At 47.4% G+C, this 20,386-nt stretch overlaps 1 protein-coding gene across 1 annotated transcript in view; it reads right to left on the bottom strand.

Moving 5' to 3' along the window:
- Positions 1-20,386, bottom strand: part of ADGRV1 (adhesion G protein-coupled receptor V1) — a 2,034,994-nt gene that overhangs the window by 472,794 nt on the left and 1,541,814 nt on the right. Inside the window, exon 85 of the mRNA XM_078677778.1 lies at positions 5,269-5,447. Coding sequence (XP_078533904.1) covers positions 5,269-5,447 — 179 coding nt within the window. The remainder of the gene's footprint in view (positions 1-5,268; positions 5,448-20,386) is intronic.

Genomic DNA, 20,386 nt, shown 5'->3' with positions numbered 1-20,386 from the left:
TCAGCAAGGTCAATGGTTGAGCTAAGGGTTGGGACTGTATCCTCGAGGGCTTGTTTCCATTTGTCATAGTCTAATTTCTCCCAGGGTCGTGATGGTCTACCGGGTGCTTGGGTTTGCGGCGGTTTGGGGTAGGTGCGCCAGCTGAAAGGAATAAGTAGGTGGTCAGACCACGGCACTGAGATAGGGGGCCTGGTCACAAGATCCGGGAAATTACAGAATATGGGGTCGAGCAAGTGCCCCCGGTTATGGGTGGGGAGGGAATTCTGTAGGTACAGTTGGTGGACTGCCAAGTCTTGGATCAGCTCTGAGGCCGTACTATCATTGCTGTCTTCAATGTGAACATTAAAGTCCCCTAGAATGAGGAAGTTGGTCCGAGCGCTAGATCTAGCCAAGGAGCATTCTAGGAGGGAGTTGAGGAATTTTCCCATGGTGCCAGGGGGACGGTAAATAAGGAATCCGTAGAGAGAGGAGCAAGGGGAGATTTGCAAGGCAAAGTGGACGTTTTCACAGTCTAGCAGAGGACTATCAAGGAATCGGCATGGCAGTGAATCCTTGGAGATGACAGCGATGCCTCCACCTCTGCCTTTGGGACGGTTAAGATGTTGGATACCGAATCCTGGGGGAAGGGCTTGGACTATGTCGGCGTCTGAGTCAGGCGTCAGCCACGTTTCTGTAAGGAACAGAATTTCTAATTTAAGGTCTTCAATGAGCATGTTTATTTCAAGGGCGTGTTTGGGCAGTGATCTGCAATTGATCATTGCCATGTTTATAGTCGTCTGAGTGGGGACGTTGATGATAGAAGGGGTGTATTTGAAGGGGCAATGCGGACAGTGGGTAAGGCGAGAGTCTCATTTCAATACTTGGGAGCATGGCCATGGGACGGGCCTGTTGAGATGACGTATGGCATCCCCTGAATAAGTAAACCTTACCTCAGTCCCCCTGCCTGACTCCTGGCGTGTACGGGCGCGGACGGGCGCAGACGGGCTTGCCTTAGGCGCTCCCGCTGCGCTCGTCCGCTGCGCTTGCGTGGAAGGCACATTTGGGGAGAGGAGGAGTGGGCGTGGCCTGTCCGGTGGGCGTGGCCTCGCAACTGGCGATGGCGGCCGTCCAAAACAAATTCACGAAGCAGCGCTAAATCCGCTGCCTGTGGGATGAGCGATTGTCAGTAGCCCAGCAAGAGCTCAGGATAGGAATTTAAGTTTAAAAAGATGTCATAAACAGAAAATAACCAATTTTAAAAACAGCGTTACAATTCCTCCGGCTTCCGCCTCAGAGGTAGTGTTTTCCAAAGGGCGCACTAGTGATCAGTGCTTTTATAGGCGGGAGGAGTGGGCGTGGCCTGTCCGTGGGCGTGGCCTCGCGACTGGCGATGGCGGCCGTCCAAAACAAATTCACGAAGCAGCGCTAAATCCGCTGCCTGTGGGATGAGCGATTGTCAGTAGCCCAGCAAGAGCTCAGGATAGGAATTTAAGTTTAAAAAGATGTCATAAACAGAAAATAAACAATTTTAAAAACAGCGTTACAATTCCTCAGGCTTCCGCCTCAGAGGTAGTGTTTTCCAAAGGGCGCACTAGTGATCAGTGCTTTTATAGGCGGGAGGAGTGGGCGTGGCCTGTCCGGTGGGCGTGGCCTCGTGACTGGCGATGGCGGCCGTCCAAAACAAATTCACGAAGCAGCGCTAAATCCGCTGCCTGTGGGATGAGCGATTGTCAGTAGCCCAGCAAGAGCTCAGGATAGGAATTTAAGTTTAAAAAGATGTCATAAACAGAAAATAAACAATTTTAAAAACAGCGTTACAATTCCTCCGGCTTCCGCCTCAGAGGTAGTGTTTTCCAAAAAAAAAAAAAGTTATGTGTGCAAGAGTGCATGTAGGTCTGTGGGCATGGGTACTTGTATGTCTGGCATTTTCAAATGGGTGTTTGCAGGTGTCTTGGTCCTGATGGCCTGCATCCTGCAGTTGCCACCAAGGAAAACTTAGATGCACAGCATGCCACAGGGCTAAAATGGGAACCAAAATTATCCTTGGCAAGAATGTTGAAAAGGTCCCGATGCTGTTAAAGGCGTGACTAGAATGGGGCCGTGGTGAATTGGTTGAGTCACAGCAGTTTATCATGCTCTGAGGAACTCTTTGATAAGGCCACTGGCTACATTAGCCTAATGCTGACTTTGCAGTTGTCTGGATCATATTGCCCTAAACGTTTATTGACCCGTCAGAACAAACTAGTAAAACTTCTTGTAAACGGTTTGTGAATGATTTCGCAAAAGTGTTGTAATCAATGCACCCATTCCCTATAAACTACCTCAGACCTACCATTACTTTGCAATCTGAAGCTAGATAAATGTAGTGCCTTGCAATTATTTCGCAGATAGCATTATGTAAAAGTATAAATATATTTGGGGCCACAGGAATTAAGGGATTCTAGGGCTTTCCTGCAGAAATATGATGTTACCACAATTGTTTATTAGGTTATACAGAAATACAAATACACTAAGAATATAATGATCTTGAATCAATTAGAAGGTATTCTCTATCGTCATAAATAAAGTAATTTCAACATAGAACTTCATTATATTGTTCCAACAAACTTCCCAAATATTTTTTGCTCTTTAAAATGGTGGTGAAAAAAAGTAGTTCCTTGCATTCAGCCCCTTGTGTCTTGTGAACCCAGTGTTCAAACGTTGGGGGTAACCAAGCTTTTCAACTGGTTGTAATTAACAAACGTGCAATTAATAGTGCAATAAAAAGCAGGATTTGATTGAGGGGGTGATAGGTCTTGGCATTAACCAACATTGCTTAAGGACTTGAGATTTAGTGGAAACTGAAATTTAGACTAAGAAAACCTTGAAATTTAGACTAAGAAAAGAAAAATATCTGCCCAAAATTGAACGAGCTGAGAACAAGTAAAACACCTATGTTACCAGTCCCCTTATGCAGAGAGGCTACATCTTGGATATTTAGGTGATATACTAAAGGAAAATGTATGAAGCCTGCTGGGTGTACATAAAGCATTCATTTGTTAATAAAACATCAAGCTAGGTAAATTAGCGCCAATCTTCCTCCTCCAAGGCTACCCCCTTGAGTTAGCTTTTTAAATTTAATCTAGACTATATCTGTGACTGGCTCCCTAAGCAACTTCCTATACCAAAATGATTGCATAATTTCTGAAGCGGACTAGTGTTTAATCATCTAAGTCCGCTCAGTGAATGCCCAGTGAACCTAACTGCCAACTGCGGATCCAGTGCCCAGAATGTCTTGCTGCCTTTCAAGTTGTCACCAAATAGTAAGTTCCTGAATGTCATTTGGGGCCAGCTAGAGGCCCATCCCAATGTCACAGTTGATGAAAAGATATTTAGCTTGCAGAGAGGAGTCTCAAAGTTGGCTGGTGGAACACATAAGGCCATATTATCAAGAACAGGCAAGACATTATCGCTGCTTTCATCGGCAGGAAACTGCCGCTAAAGCGGCGCTAATGGGCTTGATAAAAGGCCCTTGTGAATTCCCATAGAAGCCCAGGTTCTGGTGTTAACCTGGGCTTCTATGGGAATTCACAAGGGCATAATATCAAGCCCATTATCGCCGCTTTAGCGGCAGTTTCCTGCAGATAAAAGCGGCGATAATGTATCGCCCTTTCTTGATAATATGGCCCATAGTTCTTTGTGAAGCTTGGTTGTATTCTAGCATAACATAATCTCTGGAAAAAAAGAAACCTCTATCGCTCCTTTATGCAGATTGAAAGTCGCACCAGGATCAGTGCTGGAACGACAGGGGATCCAGCTGGATCTCGGATCTTGCAGCTAATATTGAGCCGGTTTGGGGATCCGTTTAACCCCAGCTAAGTATGCTGAATTTGGCTCTCCCGGTGTAATTTGACAACACCGTGACACAATTCGGCAGCGCCCACGTTGTCTGCTTTCTATTTGGAGTAACAAGTGCGGGCAGCGAAGGGAGTTTCTTATTTTAGCTGGGTGCAAAACAAATTCCAAATTTAAAGAGCCCTCTTTTTGTTCAAGAATAATCCTAGCTGGCAGCTATCTGGGGGCTAACACCTAGATGCCATAATGGAGGGGAAACAAATGCACACATCTTGTTTTCGCATCACAACTATACAAGACAAACTATGATTTGGAGGCACGTTTTTGACTTTGTGCAAGTCCTGTATGTAAGAGATATGGGTGCACTGTAAGAATGGCAGATGTTTGCTGTGGTTTACGACAATTGAAGGAGGTTACTCAAATAGCAGGTATTTACGACGGGGTGTATGTCAAGTATTGTGAAACTGTACCATCTGTCTCTCCTACTATGTCATTTCTAAATTGATATTGAACTGAAGCCTGTTTTATATTTAATAAAAATATGTTTTTAAAAAAAGAACGTCAGATGTGTCTATTTTTATGAGAATTTAACATGAATAAAAATTTTAAAGGCACTTGGTGTTTTTTATTTCATTCTTTATTGGTGCTACCCATCCCAATGTAGGGTGGCAGAGCACTTTACATCACACACACACATTATACATTTACAATAAATCAGTGTGTAAATCAATCTACAGGATGTTACATAAGACAATGAGGTTTTCAAGGGGTAGAAGTCACACCTCGTTTATGCTGGTAGTAATTATATGTTAGAAGTGCATGGCTGGGAGAAACACTAAGACAGAATTTAAAATGTAACACACTACTTGGGATTGTCTGCACTATTAAGACTTTATTACCACCAAAACAACCCCTTTTTAGCATTTCATAATAACAGAAAAAAACACTAAGATTCTAACCCATGCCTTGCAGGTCGAACCACACAGTTTCTTTTCCGCCCCACCTAGGATTATTGCCGGCCGCGACTGCTAAACGCATCACGTCCTACTGAAGAAAAATAAATGATGGTCCCCAATAATGTGTGCCATGAGGTGGGTCACACCTGTTCAAACTAAGCACAGGGTAGGAGGTTTTGCTATCCCCGGCTTTTTCACATTTGGTGATGCAAGTCATTAGTGGTGCATCAAGTGCATCCCGTAGGTGTGCAAAACCAACAACTGCATTTCGACCTGGCCTGTAATACATCTGGCACTTGGAAGCCTCGCATTTTTCAACATAGCAGAAGATTATTATACACTTAGTTTGCAAGTATATTTGTGATGATCCAGTCTATTCAAAGTAAGAAAATATAATCCGACATCAGACAGGAAACCATAATGTTGGTCATAAACATATTTAAGAGTTATTTTGAGTGACTTACAAAAATAGTTATTGGCATTTGTATTAAAGACTTACATGTCATCATGGATGAGGCCGTATATTTGTGTCATGCTCCAATGATAGGCGCCTCGGAGAATGACTAGCAGCAAAATGACAACAAGAGCTGGCAGCCCCCAGCCAAGAACGAAGAAAAGTAAGTGTCGTCGCTCTGTGTGTTCATCGTTCATCACCAAGACATACCAGAAATTAACAGCCTGAAAAGGAATAACACATTATTTGTGGCTCCTAGAAACAGCAAAACAGCAGTATTAAGCCACCTGTTTCTAAAAGGACTTATACATTAACATATTAATAGACTGCAGACTTAAAAAAAAAAGAAGAAAAAAAGCACTAAAGTAAAACAAAAACACTAAAGTAATGCAAACAAACATGCTTTATCATATCTTGCAACATGGCTACTTCCCTGTTTCAGCCAGCTGCCTTTAACACCTGTCTTCAATTAGTCATCCATCTCAGGGGAAATCCAGGCAAAATAGTTTTGACAACTTTTAGCAAAGCTGTTCTTGCTGTTTTTGAACTCATAAGAGTGAAAATAAAAATCTTACTATGACGAGGTGTGTTCTCCATATTCACTTTCACACCAGGGATTCGCCACTTTGCACACTGGGGTATTGATGGGAGCAGGTGAATAGTGAAAGGGGCATCGTTTTAACCTAATAACGGCTCGTGGACATTTCATCTTTATCATTGCTCTCTTTCTCTTTCTTTTTCTCTTTCTCTCTCTCCACCGCTGTTTCTTCTCTCTTCCCCTACATCTCGCTCGTCAGTTCAGGATTGCACTGGAGCCACAAGCGTCCCAATGCGATGCAGGACTAATCAAGGCACTCGGTATGAGACAACTGGGAGAACAGGCCATGCAGATTCTGGAACAGCTAATGTAGCAGAGAAGCAGGGCCATAAAGAGGTAACACATTCCAAGAAGAGTCTCTAGAATGCCAACACCAGGACCCTAAGTGCTCAACAGACATTATAGGGTAGAACTGAGTAGAGACTCGGAATTCTAGAATGGTTAATGAGGGGCGGCTCCTTCGTAATGGCGGAGGACAGTCGCCCAACTGCTCAGAGTCATTCTGCGAAAAATAAGATAATAATAATAACACAATATTATCACTTTATTTTCCATTGACTGACTGAGCCACGGAATCTAGAGCAGGGTGGGGCCAAACCATGGCAGGGAGGAGGAGTGATGGGCACTGCAAGTGCGCATGTCAGTTTGGCCGGCCGTCTTAGGACGGCCAAACCGACAGAGCACTTACATGTTTACAACCCAGCTGGGTTGCACAGAGGGGTGTAGAAATGGCACAGGCTCACTGTGCCTGAGCAAGCGTCAGACCAGCCCACTCAGGCCAATCCCGGCGCTTCTCTCCTGCTTGCTATAGCATGAGAGCAGCATCTGGATTGGGTCATTAGGTTTTACTTTGTGCCCCAGTGACTGACGGGAGGAGAAGAGCACCGAGGTGGCCAGCAGTGTCAGCGTCGGCGGCAGAAACAGGTATTTTAAATAAAAATATATCTATATTATTCCCCTAACACCCCCAACCCAGGGCGTAGTGAACCCCCCGCTTTTGCAGCTACACCGGGGGTGGCGCTCTTTATGGGCCTCTTCTGTCGCGACTCGGCAGAACAAAGCTCATAAATAACACTATGAAGGAAAACAGCTGTCAATAGATGAGCAAGCGGGAGAAAGGAGACACAAAACATGGGTAAATAGAAATGGGAAGGAGGAAATATTGAATAAAGGGAAAGGTGAAAGGGATGAGGGATGAGTAGTTGGAAGAATGGGTGAGTGGATGAATGTGTTTATAGATGCATGAATGGGGAAAGAATGATGAATGAATGGAAAGGTGGATAGACAGGTAAAATTATGATCCAGTAGATAGATATATGGGTGAATGAATGGATAGGTGGATGGACATGTGAAATGATGGTAAAGGGATGGATGTATGAGTGGGGTAAAAGGATAAGCAAATGGGTGGCAGAGTGGAGGAATGAGTAAAAGGATGGATGTCAGAGTGGATGGAAGGATGGTGGATGGATGGATGGCAGGCAGGGTGAATGCATGAATGGATGGCAGAATGGATGGATGGATTTCAGAGCGGATGGTTAGATCAGTGGATGGCAGAGTGAAAGAATTGATGGAATGGGAAAAGATGGAATAATGCATGAAAAAAATTAATCAATGTAAGAACGTACAGGTGAAATTGTGGGTATCAGCAGATGGATGGAAGGATGAAAGAATACATAGATAGATGTCTGGAAGGAAGAGACAGGAGAGCTCTTCTAGGGATGCTTTGTGACATCAGATCTTTCATTTCAAAGTTGCTGTTGCTTTAATTTTCTGGCTACACCCTTGCCCCCACCCTTCCCGCTCACCATGTTAGATGTGCGGCAGCCGCCACTGAGTTGAACTGCCCTCTAATTCGCCTAAGTACCAAGTACCCAAAATGAGTCCACTTATACTAGCAGAAAAAGAGGGCCATTGCTGGCTCTGCTTGGCATCTGTTAGATCTTTAGGTGGAAATTAGCACAAACTCTAATCTTGCTGCTACAGTCGCAACACTCCTACAACAAAGGGAAGGAGAAACAATCCATATTAGCAAATATATTGTTATGCACAAATTGAGTCCCAGAATTAGGCCTGATACTGCCTTTCTTGGTCTTTAGCTTTAGCGCTTGATAAAATATATGACATAAACGTGTTACTCAAACCGGCAAGAAAGAGAGAGAAAGAACACACAGGAGAAAAATCCCATTCAGGAAAACTGTTAGATACTGGGTTTCTCGTTGGCTGAGGCATGCACTCTGTCCAAACAGGAACCACAATTGTGTCAGGGTAAGTGTAGTACACACTAACAGTTTAACTGTGCTCACCCTGTGGTAGCTTGGCACAGAGCAGTTAGGCTACACTAAAGAGGCAATGTGTAAAGCATATGTGAACACAAACAAACAGGAATAACGTCAAAACACTACATAAGAACTCCAAACCACCTTAGAAAGATAGCCAATATTTATTTGAGTAAAACAAGACCTAAACAACAAGAATCCGACATTCACAAGTCAAGTTATGAATTTTGCAAGATTTGAGCAAAATGCAGTGTTTGAAATCAATAGCTCCACCTGGGGCTATCTGGTTCTGCTTGACCAGGGCAATCCAAAAGTTCAGTCTGACCTCAATGGAGCGTGGGCAGGATACAGGAGTCAACTCTTTGGTTGGGCTTGAGTAAGATTGCATCTTGGATGCAGGTTAATTTCCTCAAGCTCAACGGAGAGAAAACAGAGGTCCTGATCTTGGAGAAAGATAAAGAGCTCTTGGGCGCCCAGCATTGGCCGGCTGAGATGGGCGCTCTTCCTCAACCTTCGCCATATACGCAATTTAGGATTTATCATTGATGATCAACTATCAATGAGACAACAAGCCGTGAGGGTAGCCGCCACCTGTTTCACTATCCTAAAATGGCATCATCTGGATGTTGCCTAGCTTCACTCAGAGAACGGTAGTCCAGGATCTTGTCACCTCTATACTGGACTACGGCAACATTCTTTATCTGGGGGGCAATAAGGATGTGACAAGCAAACTGCAGGTAGTACAGAATTCTGCCGTCAGACTGCTGTGTCAAAACCCTAGAGCTGCCTCCGTCACTGGCTCTTTGCGAGACCTTCATTGGCTCAGGGTAGAGAACCGGATTAAGATCAAGGCCCTGAGCTATATGTTTGAGATTAAATCTGGTGTGGCTCCGCAATATTTGCAAACTCTGGCTCATCCCTACTTGCCCTCTCGCGAACTCCGTTCTGCCACTCAGGTGAAATTTTCGGTCCCAAGAGATAGACGATTACGTAAATCCAGTACTTGTATAGCGCACAAATCACCCCCGAAGGGGTATCTCGGCGCTTGTGGCCGTTGGGAAGATTAAACAAGCTATTGCCCAGAGTCGCATGGTACTGGGCAGATCCCTGCCGCCGGAGCCAGAGATCGAACCGTGATCCCCAGCATCCAGCGTCAGTCGCCCTGGCCGCTGTGCCACACCTATGGGCGGCCACTCTTTGGCATGCTTAGGGCTATCCTTATGGAATTCTCTCCCTGTGTCGATTCGCACTGAAACACTCAAGGGCATCTTCAGTAAACGCCTAAAAATCTGGTTATTTAACCATTAATCTTCTTTTTTCCCTTCTGTTCCTTACAGGCTGGTGCCGGGAAACCCTTTTGAGTAGCTGTCACGCCTAATTTAGTTAAAAAAAAATAACATAGACCCGCTGACTGTACCTTGGATGCGTCAAAGCTTGGAGAAGATACGCTGAAATGCTGAGGGGATGTCGACGATGATGCGTCGGTTCCGAAGTAGGGCAACGGCGTTGATGCATCGATGTCAAGCGTGCCATGTGCCGGTTTTGAGGTGTCGTGTCAAACCACTGGGCTGTAGGCATGAAGCTGCGCAGGGCCAGGAAGGCTTTGGGGATGGTGTGTAACAGACATCTGCAATGTGCTGTCCGAGGCTCATTTAGCAGTGGTGTTTCAGAGGCACAGCATCGGCAAAGTTGGGCCTGCGCTATAAGTCAAGGTTGCTGCATCATGAAGTCGGTGAGCAGTGGACACAACTTCGGTGCAGGCAGCGACAATTCGGTGATATCGCAGAGAATAAGCTAGTTCTGAACTAAATCTTTTGGGTTGCAGCACCAAACACTCACTTCCAAGGGGCCAGGACTGGATTTGGGACCACTTGGCGGAGCAGGTCACACAGAAGAGGAGCCCATGTACTGTTAGCAAGTTGCAGGTGAAGTATTTGATAGCCCTTAGAATTCAGAAACAGGAGGCACGCTCAACAAGCTCTGGGAGAACTTTTAGTGATGAGGATGCAGAGTCAAGTCCAGTCCTCTCGTTCACAGGCAAGTAGCAGCAAGCAGCCTGCCAACACAGCAAAGTAAGCAGAAAAGTGGCAGTCCCTCCTGGCAGCAGAACAGCTCTTCTTCCTGGTAAAATGTCCTCAGAGGCCCAGTACTTATACCCATTTTAGCCTTTGAAGTAGTGAGACTTCAAAGAAAGATATGTGTAGTGTACAAGACCTTGCCCTACCTTGCCCTGTCTCCAGACACACTACATGGGGGTATGAACTTCTATGTGTGGAGTCAGGCACAGTGCTGTTCATGTGCAAATGTCAGTTTTTCCCTCTTACTCAAGTTCAGGAAGACTCATCAGCCTTGTGATGGCCCATCTGTATATGCAGGGCACACCTGTGTGCGACTGTGTGCACAAGTTTCAGCTGTCACCCAATCCAGATGTGTTTTCCAAAGACAGGCAGAGGCACAGACTGGTTTGAGTAAGGAAAAGTGAACTTTCTAAAAGGGGCATTTTCAGACCTGCAATTTAAAAAAACACCTTCACTAAATGATGTGTTTTTAAATTGTAAATGTAAATGTAAATGTGCTGGACTTGTAAAGCGCACAGCTGCCCATGAGCGTCCCGGCGCTTGCTTAGGGAACCCGTCCTGGTATTCCCCTGTGAGAAACCCCGGCAGGGTGTCCACAAGGTGAAAGTCAGGCATCCCGCCGTGAGGGGCCGTAGTGGAGATTAAGCAAGCTATTGCCCAGAGTCGCAGAGTGGGACCCCGTGAGTTGAGTAGGCACCAGAGCGAGAATTGTCGAGTCCGTGGAATTTTGAGCCCAAGACCCGCCGAGGCGGGGAATCGAACCCTGGTCCACGGTCGATCTCAGCTTCCGGGTCTGCCGCCTCTAACCACTGAGCCACGCTTCTCCACTTGTGAGCCCAGAAACACCAAATGTACTTTTCCTATCTTTTACCAATTGTAAGTTACACTTGCGAATTGTCACAAGCCAGTTCTAATGCTAGTCTGTGGGAGAGATAGGCCTTGCTGTAGTGAAAAACAAATTGCACAGTTTTTCACTTCCAGGACAAGTAAAGTACATGTCCTACCTTTTAAATACAGTGCACCCTGCCAAGGGGCTTCCTAGGGCCCACCTTAAGGTTGACGTATATGTAATAAATTGGAAAGTTTGAACCTGGTAAGTGGGTGAACTTTCCAGGCCGAAATGGCAGTTTTAAAACTGCACCCACAGACTCTGGCTGCCAGAATCACATCACAGACATCAGGAGGCAAGTCAAATGGCCTCAACTGCCGCAGCTCAATCTCCACGCATGGAGGTGGAGGCTGGACAGGTTCGGTGGAGAACCGTCCCCTGCTGCTGAGACAGACGGTCCTCCTGAAGAGGCAGACAAATCGGGGGATTGACTGACATGCTGAGTAGCTCGGGATACCAGTATCTTCATGCCCAGTCCGAAGCCACAAGGATGACTTGGGCCCGGTCTCGCCTGATTTTCTTCAGCACTCTGGGCAGAAGTGGTATAGGCGGAAAGGCGTACAACAGACCGCATTTCCACTCGTGACAAAAAGCGTCTCCGAGCGAGCGCCGCCTTGGAAATTCCAACGCGCAGAACTGATGACATACGCGTTCTCTTCGTGGCAAATAGATCTAACCAAAGCTCTCCCCACTGCTGAAAGAGACCTTGCGCCACGTCCGAGTTCAGACGCCATTCGTGATCCATCATGCACCGGCGGGTGAGTTTGTCCGCCCTGGCGTTCAGGGAACCTGCCAGGTGTTGAACCACCAGGGTGACGCCCTGGTGTTCCAGCCATGTCCAGAGGCGCAGAGACTCCTGACAAAGGGTCCACGACCCTACCCCGCCCTGTTTGTTGCAGTACGACATGTCGGTGGTGTTGTCCATAAACACCTGCACTACACTTCCCCGGACTAAGGGAAGGAATGCTTTCAGTGCAAGCCGGATCACCCGCAGCACCAGAAGGTTGACGTGGAGCCGGGACTCCGCCGGAGACCAGAGGCCTCTGATCTCCGTCTCTCCCATGTGGCCTCCCCATCCCAGGAGGGACGCATCTATCACTACTACGTGCTCCGGTTGGGGAAGGGAGAGAGATCTGCCGCTGACCCAATCGCGGTTCGTGAGCCACCACTGCAACTGTTTTTCAGTGCCCTCCGAGTTCCGGACGCAGTTGGACAGGTTGCCCTGATGCTGTGCCCACTGAAACTTCAGGTCCCATTGCAGAGCCCGCATCTGCCACCGGGCATGATGCACCAGAAGGATGCAGAAGGCCATCAGCCCATGGAGCCGCAGCGTCAACCTGACCGAGACTCGGGATAAAGGCTAAAAGACCGGAATCAGAGCATGAATATCCCGAACCCGCTGTTCGGGAGGATAAACCCGAAACTGCGCTGAGTCCAGAACCGCTCCGATGAAAAGGAGCCTCTGCGAGGGGCACAGGTGTGACTTCGGCACGTTGATGGAGAACCCCAGCGAGTGCAGGAGGTCGGCCGTAGTCTGGAGGTAGGGGACGACTGTTTGGGGCAAGCCCGCCTTCAACAACCAGTCGTTGAGATAGGGGAAGACTGACTCCCCTAACCTGCGCAGATGAGCTGCGACCACCGCCATCACTTTCGTGAACAACTGTGGGGCACTGGTAAGGCCGAAGGGGAGCATGATAAACTAAAAGTGCTTGTGGCCTACTGTGAACCACAGGTAACGCCGGGGGGCCGGCAGGACGGGGATGTGGAAATAAGCGTCCTGCAAGTCCAACGCTACCATCCAGTCTTCTGGGTCTAGGGCAGCTAGGACCTCAGCCAAAGTCAGCAACTTGAACTTCTCTTTCCAGAGGAAGCCGTTGACGCTCCTTAGATTGAAGATAGGGCATAGGCCCCCTTTGCCCTTCTTGGGTACCAGAAAGTAGTGGGAACAGCAACCACATCCTACTTCTGGCCCAGGAACGCGCTTGACAGTCCCCTTGGCCAAGAGGGCCGTAATTTCCTCCTGCAGAAGTAGCAAGTGATCCCCTGACATGCGGTGGTACTGCGGTGGCATGGCTGAAGGGGTCGCCTCGATGGGGAGGGAGTAGCCTCTTCGGACGATTTGCAGCACCCACCTGTCCAATGTGATGGAGCACCAGTGGAGGAGGTGATGGCGAACCCTCCCCCCCACTGACGTCGAATGGGCCTGAAAACTCGGACTAGGAGGATTTTGAGGCAGATGCTGCTGGGGCGGGTGTGGACTGACCTTCCTGGTGTCCCCCGGCACCGCCACGGCGGTTGCCACGTCCGCGACTGCAGTGAGGTTGGTTCTGTGGCCTGTGGCTAGCTGGACGTGTGGGGGTGCCCCTTCCTTGGCCACGAAAGGGATGAAAGGCGGAAGTCTGCTGGCGTTGGCAGAGGCCCAAGGACTTGGCCATAGCCCTGGAGTCCTTGAAACGCTCCAGCGCGCTGTCCGCCTTGTCGCCAAAGAGGCACCGGCCATCGAAAGGCAAGTCCATAAGAGAGGCTTGGGCATCGCTGAAAAGTTGGCGGACCTCAGTCAGGCATGGCAGCGAACCGCCAGCATCGTTGCAATCTCCCTGCCTAGCGAGTCCGTGGTATCCAGTCCACACTGAATAGAATATCGTGCTGCATCCCTTCCCTCCGCAAGGGCTTGGGTAAGCTTTGCCTGGACCTCCGCCGGGCACTGCGGCAGCACTTCCGCAACCATATCCCACAAAGAGTGGGAGTAACGGCCCTAAAGGCAGGCGGTGTTGACAGACCGCAACCCCAAACTCAGAGGAGAACAGATTCTTATCGAACTAGTCGTACCTTTTGGATTCCCGACCCGGATGGGTGGTCGGGAACGCGGTCTGGGAAGTTGAGGCCTGGATCACCAGGCTCTCAGGGGTGGGGTGAACAGACAGGAAACTGGGGTCACCCAGAGCCGGGCAGTGGCGTCAGGCCATCTACCGATCTACAGGGAGGTCTGAAGAGGGCTTGGACCAGGTGCCCAACAGAACGTCAGTGAGGGCTTAGTTGAATGGCAGGAGAGGCTCTGAGGAGCTAGCCTGCGGTTTGAGTACCTCAGTGAGGAGGTTAGTCCTCACGGCGGTGACTGGGAGCTCAAGAGCAAAGGCCTTGGCTGCCCTAGTCAACACCAAGCTGTAAGCAGCCCCCTCCTCTGTAGCCAAGGTAGGATGGGAGAAAAAACCAGTGTTGGGCGAAGTGTTCAGACCACTGACCTCCCCAGTTCATCTGCCCAGTCCTGGCTCAACTGGCACTGCAGTGCCAGAGGGTCCTCAGACCCCTCCCAATCCCCCTCGTCATCCATCTCCTGAAGGTCAGGAAGAAATGATGGTGCCGGGTCGTCGGTGAAGGGCTCACCGATCGGCGTCAAAAACGGCGCCGGACGGCGCCGGTCCGATGCTGAATCTGGACCGGGGTGGGGATCGAGTACGACGCCGCCCAAGGACGGTGCCGGGGGCGACACCCTTGGTGACGACGTCGGCGGAGGGGTCATAAGGTCGACCGGCATTGTCACGGATCCAGGCCTGGATCCTGAGGAACCCTGCGGCGTCGGGAACGAATTCGTCGACTGCGCCGGGGCCGAAGCACCCGACGGCGCCGGGGCCAGAGCCACCGGCCCGCTTGGGCTCCCAGATGGGTCTGCGGGGCCCGAAGGCACCCCGGCGGGACCCGACGGAGGGAAGCACGACCTCATGGCCATGAGGAAGGCGCTGATCTCCTCCGGCGTCGCGTTCAGCCCAGGGACCGGCAGGTATGGTGCTGGACTCGGCGCTTGCGGTTCCGGCAGAGCCGCGTGGGAGGTGTCGCCCGAACCCCCAGCCACGTCGTGCGAGCGTCGGGTGGAGTCAGAAGAGCGATGTCGCTTCTTCGACTTCTTGTGCCTCGACTTACCTGAGGACTTGGAGCCCGACAAGTGGTGTCGACTCACTGAGCTGTGATGACTGTAGCCCCACGACCGGTCCCTCGACCTCCTCCTGGACCGGGACCTCGAGCGGCATGGGGCCGACTGCCAGATCTCGAGGCGCTTACGGGACCGCTCCTGCCTAGCCTTCGACGTCAAGGCCCGGCAGTCGGGGCACGACTTGTCATCGTGGTCGGCCCCGAGGCAATAAAGGCACCAACGGTGGGGGTCGGTAACCAACATCAGTAGGTTACAGTCGTCGCAGGGTTTGAACCCGGGCATTCCTATCGGCACCGGAGTCGAGAATCGACTCGAGAAGATCCAAAATAGATCGAAAAAGTTAGTAAAAAAGTGACTAGGAGTACTGCTCTTCCCAGATCTGCGCTTGCTGGCGTGGAAAAAAAAGAACTGATGTCAGCGCGTGAGGGCGGCGTCTAAGTACTCTGACGTCATCCCGGCGACCACGACGACGGATGCGGAGCCGCAGACGACGCCTACCGATGTGCAGGGGTACTGCTACGCAAAACTTTCCGGATCCAGTCTACAGCAACTTTATCCGATAATGAGAAGGAACATTAAGATGGGTGTGGGTTGTGCTTGTAGTGTGGATGTTCTAGATATATTGTCCATACTTTCTCAATATGCCACCAAATATCTGTGGGAAATTTTAACATATGTCTTCTATGAGGAAGAGAGAGGCAGGTTCACATTGGCTTGCTTATGTTGGTCCCTCTTCTGGTGGTTTTGACAGTAGTAGTTTTTCCTATAAAGCACTCTTACTGCCAAAAAGCTTCAATTATTTGTTGTTATGTTATGTTAATAAGTCTTATAAAGCGTACAGTTACCCGAAGATCTCTTGGCGCTAGCTTAGAGTAACGGATTTGTGTTCCTGTAATAATGGCTTGTTTGGCATGTGGTATGTTTATAAATATAAAAATGAGCAACCAAGCAGAGTTTACCAAATGTTCTTAACAGTGCTGAAGTAGTTCAAACTGTCAAAGGCTTGCTTTGGCTTCTGGCCCTGTCTGAGAAGATGGATTCAACCCAGATCTGTGACTGGGGGTGAATGTCTGAAAAGTTTCAGCGCTCATCCATCATCTCCTTGTGTTTGCTTTGTTCGCCCTAAGTTGGCAGGGTATGCCCAGACGTGGGTCTCTTGCTCACTTTGCATCTGGATTCAAGCTAGCCTGGCTCATGAGGGCTGCTAGCCTGAAACCAGTCCCAGGAGGCTTGTTTCCGGTCCAGGGAAGACCTGGCTTGGCAGTTCGGGCTGGACTGTTCCCATGAGGCACAGGGTCAAGATTGATTTACATATAGCTGTGTCTGAACTTGGGGTGGCGAAGTGAGCTAAAGAATGATGATGGATTCAACCCAGATCTGTGACTGGGGTGAGTGTCTGAAAAGTTTCAGCGCTCCGTCCGTCATCTCCTTGTGTTTGCCCTGTTTGAGAGCTGTCACAACCATTTATGATCTCACCTGGAGATCATAAAGCGACATTGTCATTAAATATAAGCTTTATTAGGCTCACCCAACTATATAATTATTTTTAAAATAACGTACCTAGAAAGGCATAACTGGTATTTTAACATGACTATGCAAACCAATGCATTATCTTCTCAGTGTTGCCATCACCATTATTTTCCTTTTGGTCCCTTATTGAAGACTGTGATGAAGACAATAGCACTTACCTGAAAGTGGCCATTCTCTCTTACGGTCCTGCCCACTATCATCATTTCTATGGTATTTTTATTAAACTAATGTGTCTCTATCTCCCTTTTAGAAGTGGTATTATTCTATTCCTTTTGAACTGGGGGCTGTTCCTTTTGGTCAAATCTATTCTCCCTGAGAAACATCACAATTTTGGCTAAAGTGTTTGCCCTCATTACACTGATGAATATTACTTGTAGACAAGTTAGGGTCTTAGAAAGAGACCTTTAACTAGCTCCATCCCAGATGGAGAGAGATAGACACGTATTTAGTGGATGCCTGGTGCCCCATAGGGATCTCCAAAATGCATCTTAGGCAGAGTGGGGACCCATGATTACTGTGTGACTACTGGGCAAACTGCCCTCCGGGGGTACTTATGGGGCACCAAGCGTCCACTAATTAAGTGGGTCCTCTCTTAAGAAAGGTTATTATAATAGTGTACCTTTTTTGTGTGTGGAATGGTATGAATGATTAAATGAATAACCAGACAACATTTTCCAAAAGGGTATTAATTGGGACATTCTGATACTGACGAAGGTCACTGGATTGAGGCACGGGGCAGAAATTAGTTGATCATACTTAACCGCATCGATGCGGCGCATTTTCCCGCTGTGCGCTAAGCGCAAACGGAAACCTATGCGTTCATGAAGAGCTCAGCTCGTCATGAGCGTACAAGAGGTGTACCTCATGACGAGCTGAGCTCGTCATCAGCGTCGAAGAGGTTAAGGGCCAAGAAGTGATAGTAACTCACTGGCTAATTTTCCATAGTTTTTAACCTTGTCAGATGAACCTGTGAATAAATACTGATTTGGGCACCGCCCAGACATTTTTAAGGATTACCTTAGATCCCACATCGGTTTTCCTTATAAAAGTGCTTCCTTGTAAGGAAAGAGGTCGCAGAAGGCCCTGACCCTCAGAGGATCAGGAAGAACTCCATGATGAAGTATGTCACTGGATAACATTCACTGCATGAGAGGTCCTTTACGCAAAAGGTATTTCCCCTACATCCAGTGGGCCCACGCTAGATGACTTGAGGTTGACTCTCTCTTTATTGTAACACTGGGATTTATTTATGCCATAGCGCAAAGGTGAGAAAAAGGGACACCCATGTACGAATCTCTATGTGCAGACAACTGCAGAAGAGAAAATTGCATCATATAAATAATTTCATAGAAATTGCATCTATTACAAATGGAAATATCTTGCCATTTGTCTTTTGCCCATTGCTTGTACCAGATTTCATTTGTTGTTAATTTTCCATACAAGGCCAGGTTGTGCTACTTTGCATGATTTCAGTGTACCTAGCTCTGCCTGAAGTAATATGTGTGTTAGTGCTTTTTTCACCCCATTGTACCCATTTTGCATAAATTATCAGATGTTTCATGCTAAGCAGCACAGTGGTGTATCAGCACTGTGCTCACACTATCTTTCAGAGCAAAAGCCCTTTTGCACATGAAAGCTGTTGTATGTTATCATTTGCGTCGCTTTGCATCACTTAGCACCCCTTTATATCATGCTAGCTGCTGTACTAAAGTTTAGTATATCTAGGCCTAGGTCTCTATGCTCAAGACAAGTACAGAGTGGCTGGATTGTCTGGAGCTGCCTCTGGTTGCAATGCATTTTTTCCCAAAATAGCCAGATTATAGGCATGGGTTCCATTTAATTAATGTAAAGGTTATTTATTAGTGATTAACTTAAACAACATTTCAAACAATGTTCCATGAGATATCTGAGATATCGCTAACAAAATGTACACAATTTACACACAGTAACAGGTGGTCAGGGTGTCTTTTAACCATTAAACATTCCTTTATATCTATTGCCCTTGACCACTTTGAAACATTCAGAAGGAACATTCAATCATGGAAGCACATATTCTACTTTGAAAAGAAAAATCAGCTCAAAAGCTCCTCGTCGGCCCTTTTTCTTGCAAACCAGCCAATGATCCTGCATCCAATGTGAGCAGGTCATTCACCAGAACACCAGAAGTGTTTCTTCTACATGGAACACTTATTTAGTACAGTAGATTGGTGTGCTATCAATATATACATCTAATCCATCCTAATCAGTACATTTGTTTACTTATTGTTGATTTTAAAGATAAATATGGTGTTTATGTTAGGGTTGGTTACCTAAGTGTTCCTTGGTAAATTAAACTATCCTAAAATCCAACATGCATTTCTAAGGAAGAATAAAGACTTCAATTCACGAAGATTTAGATGGGAGAAGGTGTGGCTTACTCTTCTAGCGCTCCTGCCTTGCTCCTGAATTCCAGAAGAAGCTGGGAGTACCACAAGAGTGAGTTTTTATAAATGTCTCATTACTAATTCTATAAGCTGAACACATCCGAAAATAATATCTGTTGGATGTTAAGAACTCTGTCAACTCTGCAGGTCAAGTTTCAGTCATAGGTGAAACAAGGTGGAACTATGAACACCACAACTTAACAGCATCTCCTCAGGGACTCTTCAGAAAAGGTTTGTAAATGAAAGAGCATAATTAAGAGACCCTCATCACAAAGTGCATCTAGTTTGCCTGGGTCAACACACAAATACATTAGCTTATTGTAGAGCCCCCAATTAGAGGTTTCAATCATGAAGACCTTGCTTATGGTACTCAATTAATCTGGCTGTCATGTGTAGAACAAAGAACATGTTGTTGTCACTTAAGAATCTCTTTGTGATTACCTACTTCCATGTAGTAACAGACTACTTGCCTGAATGGAGGTCCTTACTTCAATTTTACAGACCCAGTAAGGCTTCTGCAGGCATGTGAATACTTTGTAATCTCCACTTTGTTAACATGACAATAGAGCAATAACAAAATCGATAGATCTTGCCTTTATAATGCAAGTGCCCAGCTATTGATTATGACAATGTTTATCTGTAAAGAGGGATTTTTGCAGCTGTCCCCCACTTTTCGCCACCCATTTAGACTCCTAGAAGCTGGAGTTTTACTCTGACATTGCATTGAAGCCTAATAACCAGGCTCAAGTCCCGTGCTCTCTCCCTAAAACTGATGTGTGAATTGGCATCTCCAATTGACAAGGACTTTAACCCCCCTTTATAAGTTCCTAATATATGGGACCAGTGGTACCCAGTACATGGGTGGAAAAGGGGGCCCAGGGCTTATAGCACTCTTTGCGTCACTCTGCGTGACGTAAGAAAACTACTGACAGCAGACCTGCCATTGCAGACTGCAGAAACAGTGTTGACTGATCCATTTAGACTTTGCCCATACCATGTGTGACAAAGTCAATGCACTGGTTTTTAGTGTATGCCAGTCAGCCCTAAGGAAGGCCTCTTCAGCCCGCGAAGTAGGATGCAGTATAATAAAGGTGCGGACATTTAAGTGGAAGCTCATATGTCTCTAGAGTGGCCTTTACCATTAAAGTACACTATAAGTGATAGGTGGTCCATAGACTAACATTGTATAGCATTTGTGCAATCCCGAAGTCGCTAGCTCCAGTATGGTACCATCTACATATGCAGAGTTTGGTGTAAAAAGACGTGCCTCATCATCATCCTTGACCCGAATCCCATGTCGAGGGCAAGGTGGCATTCACCCAGATGGCTACTTTAAAGGTTGCCCTGCCCCAGCTTCTCTGTGTCCTGGCTAACAACCTGCACTGGCTGCCGCCAGAAAGGATTCTGACCTCCTGCCAGGCAGTGTTGTCACTCCCCACAA

This window comes from Lissotriton helveticus, chromosome 2_1 (genome assembly GCF_964261635.1).
Source record: "Lissotriton helveticus chromosome 2_1, aLisHel1.1, whole genome shotgun sequence".
NCBI lineage: Eukaryota > Metazoa > Chordata > Amphibia > Caudata > Salamandridae > Lissotriton > Lissotriton helveticus.
This window is presented reverse-complemented; position numbering and strand designations above follow the sequence as displayed.